This window comes from Diabrotica undecimpunctata, chromosome 6 (genome assembly GCF_040954645.1).
Source record: "Diabrotica undecimpunctata isolate CICGRU chromosome 6, icDiaUnde3, whole genome shotgun sequence".
In the NCBI taxonomy this organism is placed as follows: Eukaryota; Metazoa; Arthropoda; class Insecta; order Coleoptera; family Chrysomelidae; genus Diabrotica; species Diabrotica undecimpunctata.
Genome location: NC_092808.1, coordinates 112,277,340 through 112,293,873, shown reverse-complemented (window position 1 = coordinate 112,293,873; position 16,534 = coordinate 112,277,340). Strand labels below are relative to the sequence as shown.

Genomic DNA, 16,534 nt, shown 5'->3' with positions numbered 1-16,534 from the left:
AGAGTTAATTCGAATGATCTGGTTGTCAAGCATCTTACGCTCATTCAACAGGAATTAATCAATACACGTCATCGAACCATGGTATCCTTTCTCTCATTATACACTCATCCATCGGCAGACATTAATCACTAATTCCAATTCAAAATCGCAGAAATAAGTTAGGTTAAAGTTACGATGTTTGAAAAATTTCTGGTTGTGGGCTCCCATCAATTACGCAATAAATCACTTAGAAGAATAATTTAAAGATTTAAACAGTAGTCTACAACAGCAAATATACACAGAAACCTCAAACAAAGATATAACTAACATTTTAATTAAGCAACTTAGAAATCAGAATAACAAAGGTAACCATGAAGTTTGGATATAGAAAATAGGATCGCAAAATGCAATAGAATCAGGGATTTCATAAAAAAACAGCAAACATGAAGTACAACTGGTCTAGACACGTGAAAGGCGGGAAGATGATAGATGAATCGAACAGGTATTTTGAAATGTTCATAGTTCATAGTTTAATCAAAATGAATCGAACAGGTATTTTGGAATGTTCATAGTTTAATCATCAGTTTATATAAAAAATCACAAAAGTTTCACTTAAAAATTCTTTATAAATGGTAATAATTAAAAAGACCCTTTCGGAATACATCACAACAGAACGTTTTCGGATTAACAAGTCTATCATCAGTGCATTTACCTGGAAAAGTATTACCGCTTTAGTGAATACAAACGTAAAGGTTAAAATAACAATGTGGTTCTCGGGATAGAGCCTATTTAGAGTTTCACCTCAATTTTTCATATTCTGAATATTAGTTAAATTGTCTGATTGAACTTTTATTTGATTCTGAAAAAATTGAGTGTATTAGTGACAAAGTTAAATAAAATATCAGGGTATAAATATATGTGTATAACATAATGTAGTGGGTTGTAGTTGTGAAAGCTGGTTAAATGTAAACGTAAGTGATAATAAGGCTCTTTATGTTTAAAGATAACATTTGGTATCTGGAAAAAAAATTGTGTTGATTGAGTGTACATTTGTTGTGTCTTCTTCTTTAAGTACCATCTTCTATCGAAGGTTGGAAATCATCATGACTATGCGGACTCTGTTGACTGCCGCTCTAAAAAGTTCTGCACTACTGCATTCAAACCATTCCCTTAAGTTCTTAAGCCAGGATATTCTTCGTCTTCCAACATTTCGCTTTCCTCGGATTTTGCCTTGCATAATAAGTTGTAATAATGCGTATTTTTGCCCTCTCATCATCACATGTCCTAAGTACTCAAGTTTTCGTCTTTTGATAGTTAATATTATTTCCGCCTCATTTCCTATCCTTCTAGTTACTTCCACGTTTGAAATTCTTTGAATCCATGATATTCGTAGGAATCTTCTGTAACACCAAAATTCAAAGGCGGCCAACTTATTCAGATGGACTTGTTTTAGTGTCCACGCTTCCAAGCCATAAAGAAGAGTAGAGAACACGTAACATCGAAGCATTCTCAGGCGTAGTTCTAACCTTATATCCTGACAACAAAGAAAGACATTTGTTGTGTAGTTGAATGTTAAAGATTTAATTGTTAACTGATTTATGAATGGCTAATTACATTATGGAAAACCAACAAAATTTATGTCTAAAAGATGACATAATCAAGCTAAAGAACAATTTCGTGATTTTATATTTATATAGTAGGTGACCAAATAACTGAAAAGAAACAGATCTCCAGAGCTCCAACCACGAACCATAAAAGAATGTTAAAAGGATTAGATAAAAGTATATTATAATAGTGAATGGGTGTATGGCAAACGTACTAGTATTGTTCAAAATAGATAAGATGTTACTGTAATGTTGAAAGATCAGGGTATGCTTTTAAGTGGATAACACTATGTGGAAGGTTGTAGTTGTAAGAACTGATTTGATGTAAAATTTAGGTAAAAATTATGTTACGAGACATTTGGTAATCGGAATTTTTTTTAATTATTGTTGTGTGTGTGGATAGGATGTTAATATAATATTATTCAAAATAAAAATTAGATGCTTTTGTACGGTTGAACCTTAAACGAATTATCTAATAAACTGGGGATATGGGTGAGAAAAATTGAGTATGATTAGGGATTTAGTATGAAGCTATGTGTTTGAAAAAATTGTATGGGGGAATATAGTTATTAGATGTGGATATACTTATGGAAAATTAACTAAGAGGGGGCACGTTAGCATAAGGAACAAAGGCAGGTTGAGAGAAGGAATGCATTAATGAAGCCTTATTGGATACCACAGAGGGTATTATTGTGAATCGTGTAACCGTAAACAATATTAGATATGCAATGATACCTTATTGCTGGCTAATTGCAGTGAAGACTTTCAAAATATTATGAACAAAATAAACCAGGTCTGTGATCAATATGGATTAAAACTCAAAGTTAAGGAAACTAAATTTAATATGATGGTTTGCATACAACATTTTATAAAGGATGACGGTATAAAAGTAGGATATGTCGTACTGGGCCGAATGGAGAAACTCGTGTATCTCGGCAGTAATACGAATGAGAGCTGGGATCCAACCATAGAATTTAAAAGTCAAATAGAACGAGCCGGAGCTACATTTGTAAAAATACGAAACATACTCTGCAGCCATGTTAAAAATGAGGAAGTCCTTAGACGGTTGAACCAAAAACACAACTGGTCAATATCATAAAGAGACGCAAGCTGGAACACTTCGGTCACATTATGAGACAGCCTGGAAAATATGAACGTTTGCATTTCATCATTCAGGAAAAGATCCAAGGTAAACCTGGTCCTGGTAGAAAAGAACATCATAGCTGAAAAATGGAAGACATCGATACGGAAAATCGACTACATCATTATTTAGAGCTGCTGTTAATAAAGTCACGATAGCGAATATGGTAGCCAACATGACATCCAAAGATCGATAACGGTCATAAAACTAGAAAAAAAAATCGGGAACACTGGAAATACAAATTCGTGAATGATGATAATAAGACGATAATAATAAACCATAGGCCTGTTTTGTTAAAATGCTTCAATAAAATGCTGAAATAAAAACTATTTCATATTCAGCCAACCTAAAATAAATACATATTCTTTGAATTTGTTTTGTGACACCACTAATAAAAGTATGATGGAGAGGAGTAACGTTAATCTTCAGGTTTAATGGTACATAGGCTTCTAGATATAAGCCAAAAATCGCACGGATTGAGCGATAATCCCAATAGAATGAAATACATATATACCTTAATATATTTTTTTACATCAATAAAATAAGAATTTTAATATTAAAAACCTACTTTTTTACTATTTTTATGTTCCCTGTCCTTTAATTTATCATTATCGATAACTTGCTTCTCATCTATCCTTAAATCGGACATAGACGTAGCAGTAGAGAAATTAAACGGTGTCTCATATGGAGTATCTTCGGTACAGTAGGTTTTTATCGTATCTTCATTTTTTGCAATTTCTGAATCGGAATCATCTTCGGCGTAACGCAAGGAATAGTCAGTAGGTTGATCCAAATCCGTTTCCGCATATATGTTAAAACTTGATTCTTTATCAGATTTTTGTTTAGTGTAGGTATAATCGTGTTCTTTGCTTGTAGAGGTACTTGGATTGTCCACAATTGGCACCTGTAAAATTAAAAAAATATGTATGAATTGGAAAATAAAAAATACTGTGGTCTTCATAGGACACCGGATAAATGTAAAATGTAACTGCGACGAATAAGCAAATAACATGATTAAGAATCTCACCTTAGTTTCAGAATATTTCTTGCTATAGTCTATGGGCTGATCAGAAACATCGATCTCATCATCATACGCGCAATCCGAAAATTTATTTCTAACGGGAATGAATGTACAATTTGGTCGTTTATATGGTAAACTGGTACTACCGTACGTTTGAGGTATCCTAGGCGTCATCCTAGGATCTGAAGAAAAGCTCGTTGAAGGTTCATTTAAATTAAGACTTGAGAAATTATCTGCAAAGAAAAAAGTACTAATTAATTTATATAAAATACGTTGTTAATATAAAATAGTGGTTTGATTTTATTATATTATATTACATATTTGCCAATGTCATTTAACAACTACACTGTCCATTCAATTGGAACGTTTATCCAGTTTTCGGATTGTTCATGTTTTAAGAAGGGTTTTTTAATCAATTATAAACAAGAGTTAACAAGGGTCGCAGTTAGTTGTATTAAATTGTTTCATGTGGCACCAATTTGTTCAAACCACATGTAGCACATGTCAATATCATCGAATTTAGGGCGAAAGAACTCGTTGGCATATTGTGATATCGTGAACCAGTAACAGTCACTGCTTGGCCAGATTCATTTTCAAAGATGTATGATCCAATGATGCTTCCAGCCCAAAATCCGCACAAAACGGCAAATGGACTCACATTATGCATGTGTGTTCTCAAAACCCCAAATGCGGCAATTGTGACAATTAACAAAGCCAACAAAGTGAAAATATGCTTCATTGCTTGGGATGATTTTGTTCGAAAAATCAGAATACACTTGTTATTGTTCAATAATACATTCAACAAGATCTCGTCGCTGTACATGGTCACTAGGCTTCAGTTCTGGTGTCAAATGAACTTTGTAAGCATGGAGATGCAGATCTTCAGTGAGTATATGCCGCAGAGCTGCTTGAAATTTGCAATTTTTGTCCACGACGCCGAATTGATGTTACTGGGCTTTCATCAACAATCTGACTCACTGCAGACATTGACATTTGTTTATTTTTGGCGGCTTGTTTATTTTTAGACGACCACTGTGTCTAGCATCACCAGTTGATTCAGTCTACCTGAATTTTTCAATTTCTCTCTTCACACTTGACGAATTTAAAGCAATATTCCGACCATATTTTGTATGAAATTTTCAAACTGTGGACGCCACACTTTTACTCCAGACGTCAGAGATGAAAATGCCACTGAACCTCTAAAAATCATACGAACAAGCTGAATCTGACTGAGAATGTCAATTTTGGGACCCCAAAAAGATGCAAAAAAGTTTACCACTTTTAACCCCTGGCTTCCCCCTAAAACCCCCTCGCGTAGAGAAAATCCCCAGAAAACCCCTAAAAACCAGTTTTTTGGGTATCTAGTTTTTAGGTGGCACCAGTTTGGTGGCACACCCGACGAAAATATCTGAAAAAAATCAAACATATTGTTTTTTATTAAATCCAAAAAATAAAAAAAATTAGACCTACAGGAATCTCCAAAAAAAAAGTTATACAAAAAAAAAAGATTTTTAGGTTATGTATACTCAACATAGGGGTATATAAAAATAGAAAAGTTTTGTAAAAGTCTACGCGTATAATTTTTTTAAAATTTTTAAATTGATTGCAACCCACGGAAAAAAAAAATAAAAATCAAAAAATGACGTTTTTGAGGGTAGTGGTGGGAGAGGGATGGAGGCTTAAAATTTCGCTGATTCTTAGTTTTCAAGAAACTTACAATAAAGTAAAAATTTATTTTTTGTAAAATGGTATAAAATTTTATTATTAAAATTTTTAAAAATTATCCAAAATGAATTTATAAATTTTCAGAACGTTTTCGATCGTATCAGATCATCATCAGTGAAAAGCCTAAAAGTATAACCACTTAAAATTGAAAAAAAAGGGTAAAATTTTGACTGTTAAATTGAAAATATGGTTGTTACTTACGTCTATCGTAGAGGGGAAAATCGAAAAAAATCGATTTACCAAGAATCTGCACGACTTAGAAAAAAATGTTCCAAATAAAAAATGTAGCTGAGATAATTTTGAACAAAAATGTTTATTAGCACTTTTTCTTTAGAATAGACCGTTCTCTTAGAAATAAAGCTTGAAGCGACCGGTGATTATCAATGTCAATCAGGCGCGCGAAATTAATTTTAAATAAAATTTGTATTAACTCGACTGTAAAAATTCGATATTTTTTGATTAGACTGTCCTATCAACAAAAATCAAAATGCGTTTTAAAGGTGAACAGAACAGCTTTTGTATAATATTTTTGAATTTTGCCGCAAATGACGTCAGTTTCCATAAAGGTGTTAAATACAAAAACGTTGCGCGATTTTTACCATTTTTTACTATTCTCATGAGATCAATAAGATTTATAACTTCCATTGACTTGTCACTATGGAATTTTCATTACTAGAGCTTAGTCTTCAAAACATAAAGCCCAAAATTTCGATTTTGAATGTTGGTAACAAATGTGAGGCATTTGAAATGTGCCTAAAAAACGCTGAATTTAAACTTTCATATTACAAACGATTACGAACATTTAAAACTGCCTTTTTTGATTACACAAGTACATTTTTCGAAACGACGCAACTTTAGCTACAAATTTCACCTAATTCCGTCACCACCGTCTCCGTGGAAGCATTTTCCGTGACGTGCGATCGTTTATGATGTCAATGTTTAAATTCAACATTTTATGCGAAAATTTCAAATGCCTCATACTTGTTGCCAATACTTAAAAATCGAAATTTCATGTTATAGGTTTTAAAGATTAGGCTTCAGCAATGAAAATTTCATAGCGACCGGTCAATAGAAGTGATAAATTTTATTGATGTCATGAGAATCATAAAAAATGACAAAAATTACGCAACCTTTAACAGATTTATTAAACTGACTTCATTTGCGACAAAATACAAAATTTTTATAAGAAATCTGCACTTTTTACCTTTAAAACGCATTTTAATTTTGGTCTATACGCCACTCTGTCAAAAGATATCGAATTTTTACCGTCGAGTTGATAAAATTTTTATTAAAAATTGATTTCGCGCGCGTACTTGACATTGAAAATCACCGGTCGCTTCAAGCGTTGTATCTAAGAAACGGTTCATTCTACAAAAAAAGTTCTAATGAACATTCTACATTCTTACAGATTCTTGGTAAATCGAAATTTTTTCCGTTCCACCACCACTACGAGAGGGGTTTTAGGGGAAAGCTTGAAGTAAAAGTAGTAAACATTTTTGCATCAGTTTTTGAGTCCCAAAACTGACTTTCTCTGCAAGATTTAGCTTGTTCGTATGATTTTTGGAGGTAAAATCTCTGACGACTGAACTATTTTATTATTTTTAAAATATGGTTTAACACACTTTACTACACAAATGGCGGCAAATTAAAACATTGCGTGAATTTTAGGACACGCTACTACAGAATAGCTTTTTTAATTGGTTGTTTTATTTAAAAGTAAAACAAATAAATTGCTCGGAATAGAATACTAAATATTAAGTGAGTTGAGTAATTGTTTTTCTCGTATATTTGGCTTTAAATTATTTTGTTGTTTCTGGATAATAAATTATTATGCCAAGAAGAATAATTTTCCTGGAAGTCTTGGATTAATATTTCCCACTTGGTCTCCCAGTTCTATCGCAATGTATATCACAATATTATCGACTTTACTTAGGCGTTTGCCCAAATTTATTTGCACCGACCTTTCATTTTTAAGAAAAAATACCTATACTTACTAGTCAATTCCTGAACTTCAGATTTTCTCCTCGATTCCTTTTTTACTGGCGAATCCTTTTCAATATTTTCATATGTTTCTGTCAAATTAGAATCTAGATCTTGAAGCAGAGCTTTTTGTTTTCTAGCACCTATAAAGATATGAATTTGTTTTATATAATTGGAAAAATTACTTACAAAGCACCAAAAAAAGATTGATCTGAAACATCGACCTGATTTTTAACTTAGATCTAGTTATAAAGCAGGTCAAGATATAGTGTTGTATGACTGACTTTTAAATCTTTTTACAACTAAGATCTCTTTTCTTCATCAATGCTAGCCGCCAAGATATCTCTAGGGCATCTCGGGTTGTCTAGGGTTTCGACATGCTTTTGTACATATCTGGGGTATTAATCGGCAGATGCTTGACGGCTAGTATTGAAAAGATACAGTTTGAAAACATTTATATCTTTAAAAAATGAAATTTCATGCTATAAAAATACTATATCTTGATGTGTACTATACCATAAAGTCAAACGTCAAATAGTGACAACTAAGTTAAAATAGGATATTGTACTTCAGATTCGCAAGAAGATTTACCGTTTAGTTATAAGATAAGTATAATAAAATAATGCGAAAAATCTATAACTGTACGGAAACTAAAAGACCTTATTTTTTAACACAAAAAAAGGGTTAATATACTATTAGAAAGCATCATTATCATTATCTTTGGCTCGACAATACTTTGTGGATCCTGACCTGCTCTAAGTTTCGTCGTCATTCTGTTCGGTTTCTCGAATCACCAAATTCGCGGTCGGTCTCTACTTCTTCCCCTTACAGGTGTTCTTAAGGTTAGCTTTTCGTGTTGTCTGGTATTCGTATTATGTGTCCAGCCCATCTAAATAGCTGTGTTTTAATGAGCGAACGATGTCTGGGTCATTAAAGAGTTGGTATAATTCGAAGTTATATCTTTTGCACCACTGCCCTTGGACGTTTATAGCTCCAAATATTTTACGGAGTATTTTCGCTCAAATATTCCCAAAAGTCTTTCATCCTTCTGCGTTAGAGTATATTTCCGCTACCCTAGATGCCTATTTGTAAGGTTTATTCGTCTTTTAGTTTCTTCGCTTGTTTTGTTGGTAGTAGTCGGTAGTACTCACTAATAATCACTGTTAGAAAGCACTCAATACCAAATTGGAATCTCTAGTCAACCTGGAAGCAAACGTCTTTTGCTTTTCGTATAAAAATAATCATATACATCATATAAAGGGTTTTTGCCCACATATTTAGAGGCTTCCGTCATGAATACCTGGTAACTGCACTCACGATGGACTTATTAGTCCGAAAACGTTCTAATATATGTGATATAACCCGAATATATATACCTATTATAAAGGATTTTTTAAATAAAAGTTTTTATGATTCATGGCATACAGCCAACTACAGGAATTTCATTTTCCTTGTGGATAATGGATATACTCCAAATATATATACATACGTCAAAAAAGTTAACACAAAATCGATGATCAAATCAACAAATACAATAAAAGAAAGTCAAGAACCTGCGAAGATCCAGGAAAACCGTTTATACTCGACTTTTTATCATACTCCCTCTAAGCTATTGACTATGTACTTGACTATGGACTAGAAAGGAACTACAACGTTAAAGGGGTTTTATTTTTATATGGTCAATGAACTCCCAAATATGAAAAACCGCGGAGGGCTACCATTTAAAGAGGTGCGTTATTGAGAAAGGGGTGAATTTGAGTGAATGAACTTTATGCATTTTCGTAAATGTATATGTATAGAAAAGTTGTTCAAAATTAAATTTCCTATCAAAATGTCACGTTTTAAACTCAAAAAATTTTTTTTGATAAAAATTTATTCAAAAAACGAAGCAAAAAAATACAAAAACACGCGATTTTTCTTTTTTGTTCCATTACTTTTTCCAAGGGGATATAGGTATAAGTATTATATTACAAAAAAACTTCTATCCTTCCTCTTCAAAATGACGTTTAGTAAAATTCTTTTGGATCACAGTATCCGAGATACGATTTTTCAAAGTTTGCCACTCGCACCATTTTTGGGCCATTAGCCCTATTTTTTTGAAAACTTTCTTTAACAAAAGTTCTATAACATTTTCTACGCAGTTTTACGGTTCTTCAAAGTTTTCTACTTTTAATGATTTTTCCTTTTAACTCTATTTTTTTTTAATTTCTTATAACTTTTTTTTTATACATTTAGGTATATGCATTACCAAATAAAAAAGAAAGCTTATTTTTTGTGCTTTAAAATAGTATATTGTAAAATATTCTACGACTAACGGTAACCAAGATATGGTACCTCAATGTCTGATGCTTGCAACGATTTGTACATACCTAAATCTACAAGGAAAAAAGTTATGAGAAATTAAAAAATAACCGTAAAACCAAAAATCGTTAAAAGTAGAAAACTTTGAAGAACCGTATCTTCGTTAAAATTAGACCTAGAACCTTCCACAATAGACCATTTAGGTAATTGGTAAAAGGTAATTAATTTTTCGTTTTATTAAATGTACCGTTACACATATCTAAAACTGCGCAGAAAAAAGTTATAGAACAATATTTGCAAAAAATAGAGAAAATGGCACAAAAATGGTGGGAGTGAACTTTGAAAAATGGTATCTCGGACACAGTAAATCCTAAAGAATTTTACCAAACGTCATTTTGAAGCGGAAGGATAGATTTTTTTTCCTGTGAAGCAATGCCTATACCTATAACCCTATGGAAAAAGTTATGGGGCAAAAAAGGAAAATCGCGTGTTTTCGTGTTTTTTGCATGCGTACATGTTTGTAAAAAAAATTAAGGTGACATTTCGATAGAAAATTTAATTTTGAACCTTGAAATGTACCCTAGTGCATATGGACTAATTCACCCCTTACTTAAAAATGCACCCCTTTAAATGGTAGCACTCCGTTATTTTTGGAAATTAGTGCCACACTAGTATCCACCAATGTTCAGAGATGCTATCGAAATTTAAACTCCTGATCAACTTTAAGTCCAAAAAAAGTATGTAGTAAGTAATAAAACAATATGGTAAAAAACCAGTGGGAAAAGCTACAAATATAACCTAATCTAGAAAAATTTACCCAAGTGACTTACGACACTCAGCAGAGTCAAAATTTATAAACTGATGTTTATGATTTTCCTATTTCAATTGTTCATATACCGATCCAGAGAATATAATTATTAACCGTAAGCCCTATTATATAACAAAAATTAATAATTACCAAGGGTGGGTAGAGTCGGAAGGTTCAAACTCAAAGCTGTGGCATCCAAATCTTGTTGAAACATTTGTTGCGGCTTTGCACTTAACAGATTTTTTAATGCAGCACTTGATCCCATAGCTATCATCTTGTGTTTAGAATGATTTAAACAACGTAGCATACTTGGAGCGCCCATTTGCCACAGGGCGTCTTGGTCTACTTGACATTTTGCAGATAAATTCCACAATGTACCACAAGCGTTACTCACTATTGTCAAGCTTGGTGATTTGAGTTGATCCAATAATATTTGAAGGCAATTGTGTTGCCTTAAAATTTCTCTATAATCTTCCCTGACCGCGATCTGACTGGAAATATTTCTTAATATTCCTCCCGAGTTCTCTATGATGGCAAGTGACTTGGTAGGGGTTTTATATGTTAGTAGGTCTACTAAGAATCCAAGAGCACCATCCACAGCACATATTTCTGATTTGTTTTCTGTACAATGAGCTGACAAATTCCAAAGTGCAGATAAAATGGATTTCAGAGTGTTCTCTTTGTTATCGAGCATGGCCGATTTCATTAATCCTGTCACTGAACCTACTTCTCTCAAAATTTCTTTTGAAGTTGAGTCGGCCCTCCAGGACAGGTTTCGAAGAACACTGGCTGTAACCTAAAAAATAAAAACTTTTAAATGTGGTATTTTTTTTGTGGACTTAATATTTTTATTATTGCATCAGCAAATACATACGTATAGTCCGTTGTAAATTCTCAAAGAGATAGAAAACCGGAACCCTTTGTGCTTTTAACTTTATTATAAATCGATGATAACTAAATTAAAATTAAGAGCTCTAACATGACAAAAATTTTAGCTAGAGCGATATTGGAACGATTATTTTCAATTTGCAGTATACTTTTAGAATTTGTGCTGTCCTTGGTCATATCAAATTTCATGAACCTGACTCACTTATTTGGTGACGTCAATCTACGAACGAAACTATGAAATCCGACATTACTGAAAACATTTAATTGTCTGAAGTGCGTTTTCATAGCAAGACAAGGTAAATAGTATAATAAATAGTACAGTAATTGTTGAAATTCAAATATGGTTGTGTAAATTAATCAATACATTTGTCCTCCCTGTAATCCTACGATTCCTATAGCACCGATCACAGAATGGATCTCGCGATCGAGAATGTGGACGTTGATAAGATGGAAAAGACGCAAATCGAAAGTGGACCAATATACACATCTTAAATTCGTTTTGTTCGTGATTTCTTAAATAGTACCGGTTAAGTCCACACCTAGTTTTACCTGAACCTATACATTGTTTTGATTGTTTATTGCAACCATTTAAAATTTGATTATTGTTTGCACCTATGAGTTAAATTTTATTTATCTAACCAGGGCTACTGAAGGAAATATAGTTGATATTGATTTAATTATTATTAATTATCTCGTAATAAATCATTGTTTGTTTAGTTCTCAACAGTAATAGTAAAATAGTTGGACTATATTTTGTTTTTCTTCTAAAAGTCGTGTTTAACCCTTTATATTGAAAGTAGTATGAAATTAAAATAGGTAATGTTTATAGGATTAATTTTTTTTCGTTTACCAGAAAGTTTCGTTTACATTTTGTTTACCAGAAGTTATCGCGAAACTCCCACAAAGCAACAGACAACGGCGAATCATCCTACATCAGGACAATGCAAGTGCTCACACTGCCCAAAAGACAATAGAGAGATTTTGGAGTTTAAAAACATCGAATTGTTAAATCATCCATAGTATAGCCCCGACCCAAGTCCCAACGACTTCTTCAAGTTCCTAAAGATCAAGATCAATGCGTGAGCAGCGATTCCAGTCGCCAGAAGAAGCCATCGATGCCTTTAAAACAGCGATTTTGCAGGTGTCAACTGAAGACTGGAGTAACTGTTTTACCAATTGGTTTGAACGTATGTAAAACTGTATCGATCTTGGTGGGACATATTTTGAAAAGCAATAAAGTACTTTCAAGTCTATATACTTTTTGTCTTTATTAAATACAAAACTAAAAAGAGAACCCTTGTATAATAGAAATAAGGCAATTTCATAAGGAAATAAGAAAATATGCAATAATAGAAAACAGATTCTACGTACACAATTTATGTTCTATCTAGATCATAATCGTTCTTTTAATGAATGACCAATTTCAAATTCTCCATATTCAAAACAAAATCATTAAGCTATCTTTATTAGAATCTATGAAAATTAATAAATTAAAAAATACAGATATAATTTTGAATAACCACCTTAAGGAGCTCTCCCTTCCTCAACTTATCAGTTAAAGACTATAAACTGTAGACGCATAGTAAAAATACTTCACTTGGGAAAGGCACTCCTTAGGTAGGAGTTGCTAAGTAAGGTCCTTATAGAGACTACGTCTTAAGGCCAACAACCCCAGTTTGGGAGTTTTACGTTAACATAAAGTGAATCTGTTTAAAACTTTCACATCCTACAAAATGATTAGCAACAATGTAACATAGAACCAATTTAATAACATTTAAAGGGTTTTTACCGCCAAAACTAATGAGTTAACAGCATGTCAGAGATACATCTTAATTCTACTTCAGTCTAGGGTATAACAAGACCTTTCAAGACTTATTTTAGCTCTAGAAATGTACATATGGCTGGTGCCTCCAAGATCGAGGCCACGTAAGTCTGAACTGTTAAAAATGTTATTTTACCGCCAATTGACAATAACAATTTACGGGTCATATCATTTATTTATAATTTTTTGAAAACGATTTCCGGATATGAAGCCTAAAGACCAAAAATCAAAAATGTAATTTTAACTGCAATTCATTATAATTTATTTTCAAATATAAAATATTTAGTATTAAACTGAGATAAACATGTCAAAAAAAACTTCAACTTAAAAAAAATCTTAAATATATAAAAAAAATTCTTTTAAACGTTCTTTAATTATATAGTTTTTCTTGTTCTTTTAATTTTTTCAATTTGCATCCATTTTTTAATATCATTACATTATTTTTTTAAGATAACTTACCTGTCTTAACTCATCACTGGGACTCTGAAGTTGAATAACTAAGGAACGCATAAATTCCTTAAAAGAACATAATAAAGCCTTGTTGCCACTATCACCAAATGTGAGATTAGTCAGTGCCATACAAGCATATCTACGCATCAATATACAGTGGGATTCTGTTGATGTGCTACTGTGCATTGAATGCTCCACCTAAAAATCAATACTTTTTACATTTGTGCAAGTTTCTAAATAGCTATAATACTATTTGTACAATTTAATTGTATATTTATTACATTTATTTTGGAAAATATTCCAATTATATTGAGTTATACCGAGAGTTTTTGACTTTTCTTTTTGATGATTTTCTGGGTAACTATAATGCAATTTGTACAATTGATCTGTATATATTTATTAATTAGATTACAGTTTTAAAGATTTAAATTATATTAAGTTATATCGAGAGACTTTTTGACTGTTTTTTAACGAATCAATAATTGGGTTTATATTATACAATTATGTCTCCGAAAACTCCTTCCATATAATAAAGGAATACATCAAAGCCATAGCTCAAATGTACATTTGTGACAAAGCTTTAAAAACCAATTACTAAATGGTGCAATGAGCTCCGTACTAGTCTAATGAGAGGAATACATGAAACTCTTACTAAATATTTCCAGAAATATGTTGGTTACATAGGGCCCAAATTATACAATTGCCTACCAGATAATGTAAAACAAATTAGAAGTAAGAAAAACATAGATATAAATATGAAATTAAACAATGGATTGAAAACAAAACAACACAATTCTATGAAAAACTGATTAATGAACAATAGTAATACATAATAAATATCTAAATAGACTTTGATTACCAATTACCACATTTACTACAGTTAATATCATGTACTTACATTTGTTTTACTCACAGTTATGTCACATGCTATATTAAAATTAACATTAATATATTCTTGTAAGTACGCATATGTAACTTACTATTTATATTATTACAATAATTGTTAAATATTTTTTTGTTTGAATATATATTTTTAAGTATCACGCACAACGGGTGCTACTTTTATAGTAGATCTGCTTCAGTGAGTTTTTATGTTTATTTAGTATGCTTTATGTTTCTTGTAATCAGTGGCGGCTTTTGGGGGTAGGCGGGATAGGCCGGGCCTACCCAATAATTTTAAGAGCTTTAAAATTAAAAAACATATATTTAAAAATTATGTTAATGCATGTAAATAACTTTTAAATGTACTAAATCACTCAATACATTAGCGTCCGTTAAAACAACTAAGTTATTATATTACCACAGAAAGCATCGAATCGTATTCAGGCATTTTAAATATCATTGATAGGCCCGATCGGAACTGGCCGACCCAGCTCACATAAGATCCCCGTACAAAAAGCGTTTGAAGTTAAGCAGCTTGCCGGACAACGATTTATATTGTCGTATTTCTGCTTGCTGTTTAGGCACCAGACGATCGGGCCTACGATGACCATCGTTGTCACTTGTAACGTAATTATCGACTTGTAATATAAATTTTCTTTTAAATTATTATAAAAAAATATGTAACATAATCTATAATTGTAACATATTTTTAAACAAACAACACAATTGCAAACAAGTGCACGGTTGTCCAAATAAATTTAAAAAAAATTCGTAAAATTCGAAGAAAAAAAAATCACATTTGCGTGATTTCTATATCGCCTGATTGTATGCAACTTATATATGTGAGATTGTTTTATAACTGATACATAAAAATGAGTTTTTATGACGCTTTACCAGGCTGCAGTAATAGTAATGTTGATAGTGAGTGTTTGGACATTGTTGTTTCACAATTGGAATCGCCATTATCTAGAAGAACTGAAATTGATAGAAAAAAATTATTATGAATGAAAGGCCTACTCCAACAATGCGTATTGACCAAAAAGATGGGAAAAAGGTGCGTACTTTTAATTGCTCTTGGTATAATGTCTACAAATGGTTGTCTGGAAGTATTACGAAAAACAGACGTGTTTGTTATTTTCTAATAAGAAATGTGTATAGAATTGTGAAGGATACTTTGATTTAAAAAATATGTCTGCCTCCTTAAAAAAACATTCCAGTTGCAAGGAACATTTAAGTAATTTCCTGTAATTTAAGGATGTACAGAAGAGGGCGTTTTCTGTGCGCGATTTGCTAGATGAAAAATCAAAAATCGCAAAAATTAGATACAACGCAGAAGTTAAAATGAACAGAGAAATCATTAAAAAATTAGTTAGGGGGGGGGGTCATAACCCCGTGACCCCTCTCTCTGGATCCGTCACTGATTACAAATAGCTATATGTAATTTGCTGGCTTGGCCTACACAAAATTTTACCACACCAGCCGCCACTGCTTGTAATCTATGTAAGCTTCCTAAATAAACATTATTGTTGTATTATATATATTTTCTAATTCAGTATTCAACACAACGAGTAACGACCAAAACAAGTGTTCAAGGAAATTCATCAAGAAGCACGAAAAGGGCGCTTATAATAAGCGAAAAAACCAAGTACATGACAGTCAAAAATATACCTGGCAATGAAAATAATATCGCAATAGACTAACTAATAACCTAAACTAAACTTATACCATCGAACGTGTGGATGCCTCCATATATTTGGGCACATAAATCAATCAAAATAATTCTGTAAGTAACGAAATTAATGTACATATTGCCAATGGGAATCACACATACTACGCTCATACAAAATTAATAGATTTAAATAATTTTATATTTTCATTCCGATCACATTTCTTCAAATATAAGCTAAGTCTTATTCAATTTTGTTATCTTTGC

The 16,534-nt window shown here is 32.1% G+C and overlaps 1 protein-coding gene across 3 annotated transcripts in view; it reads right to left on the bottom strand.

Moving 5' to 3' along the window:
* LOC140443741 (uncharacterized) overlaps positions 1 to 16,534 on the bottom strand; it is a 242,234-nt gene that overhangs the window by 85,321 nt on the left and 140,379 nt on the right. For all 3 annotated transcript variants that reach the window (XM_072535150.1, XM_072535151.1, XM_072535152.1), the window contains 5 exons: positions 13,729 to 13,917; positions 10,710 to 11,355; positions 7,465 to 7,593; positions 3,752 to 3,978; positions 3,293 to 3,628 (listed from right to left, as the gene is read on the bottom strand). In XM_072535150.1, the coding sequence (XP_072391251.1) occupies positions 3,293 to 3,628; positions 3,752 to 3,978; positions 7,465 to 7,593; positions 10,710 to 11,355; positions 13,729 to 13,917 (1,527 nt within the window). The remainder of the gene's footprint in view (positions 1 to 3,292; positions 3,629 to 3,751; positions 3,979 to 7,464; positions 7,594 to 10,709; positions 11,356 to 13,728; positions 13,918 to 16,534) is intronic.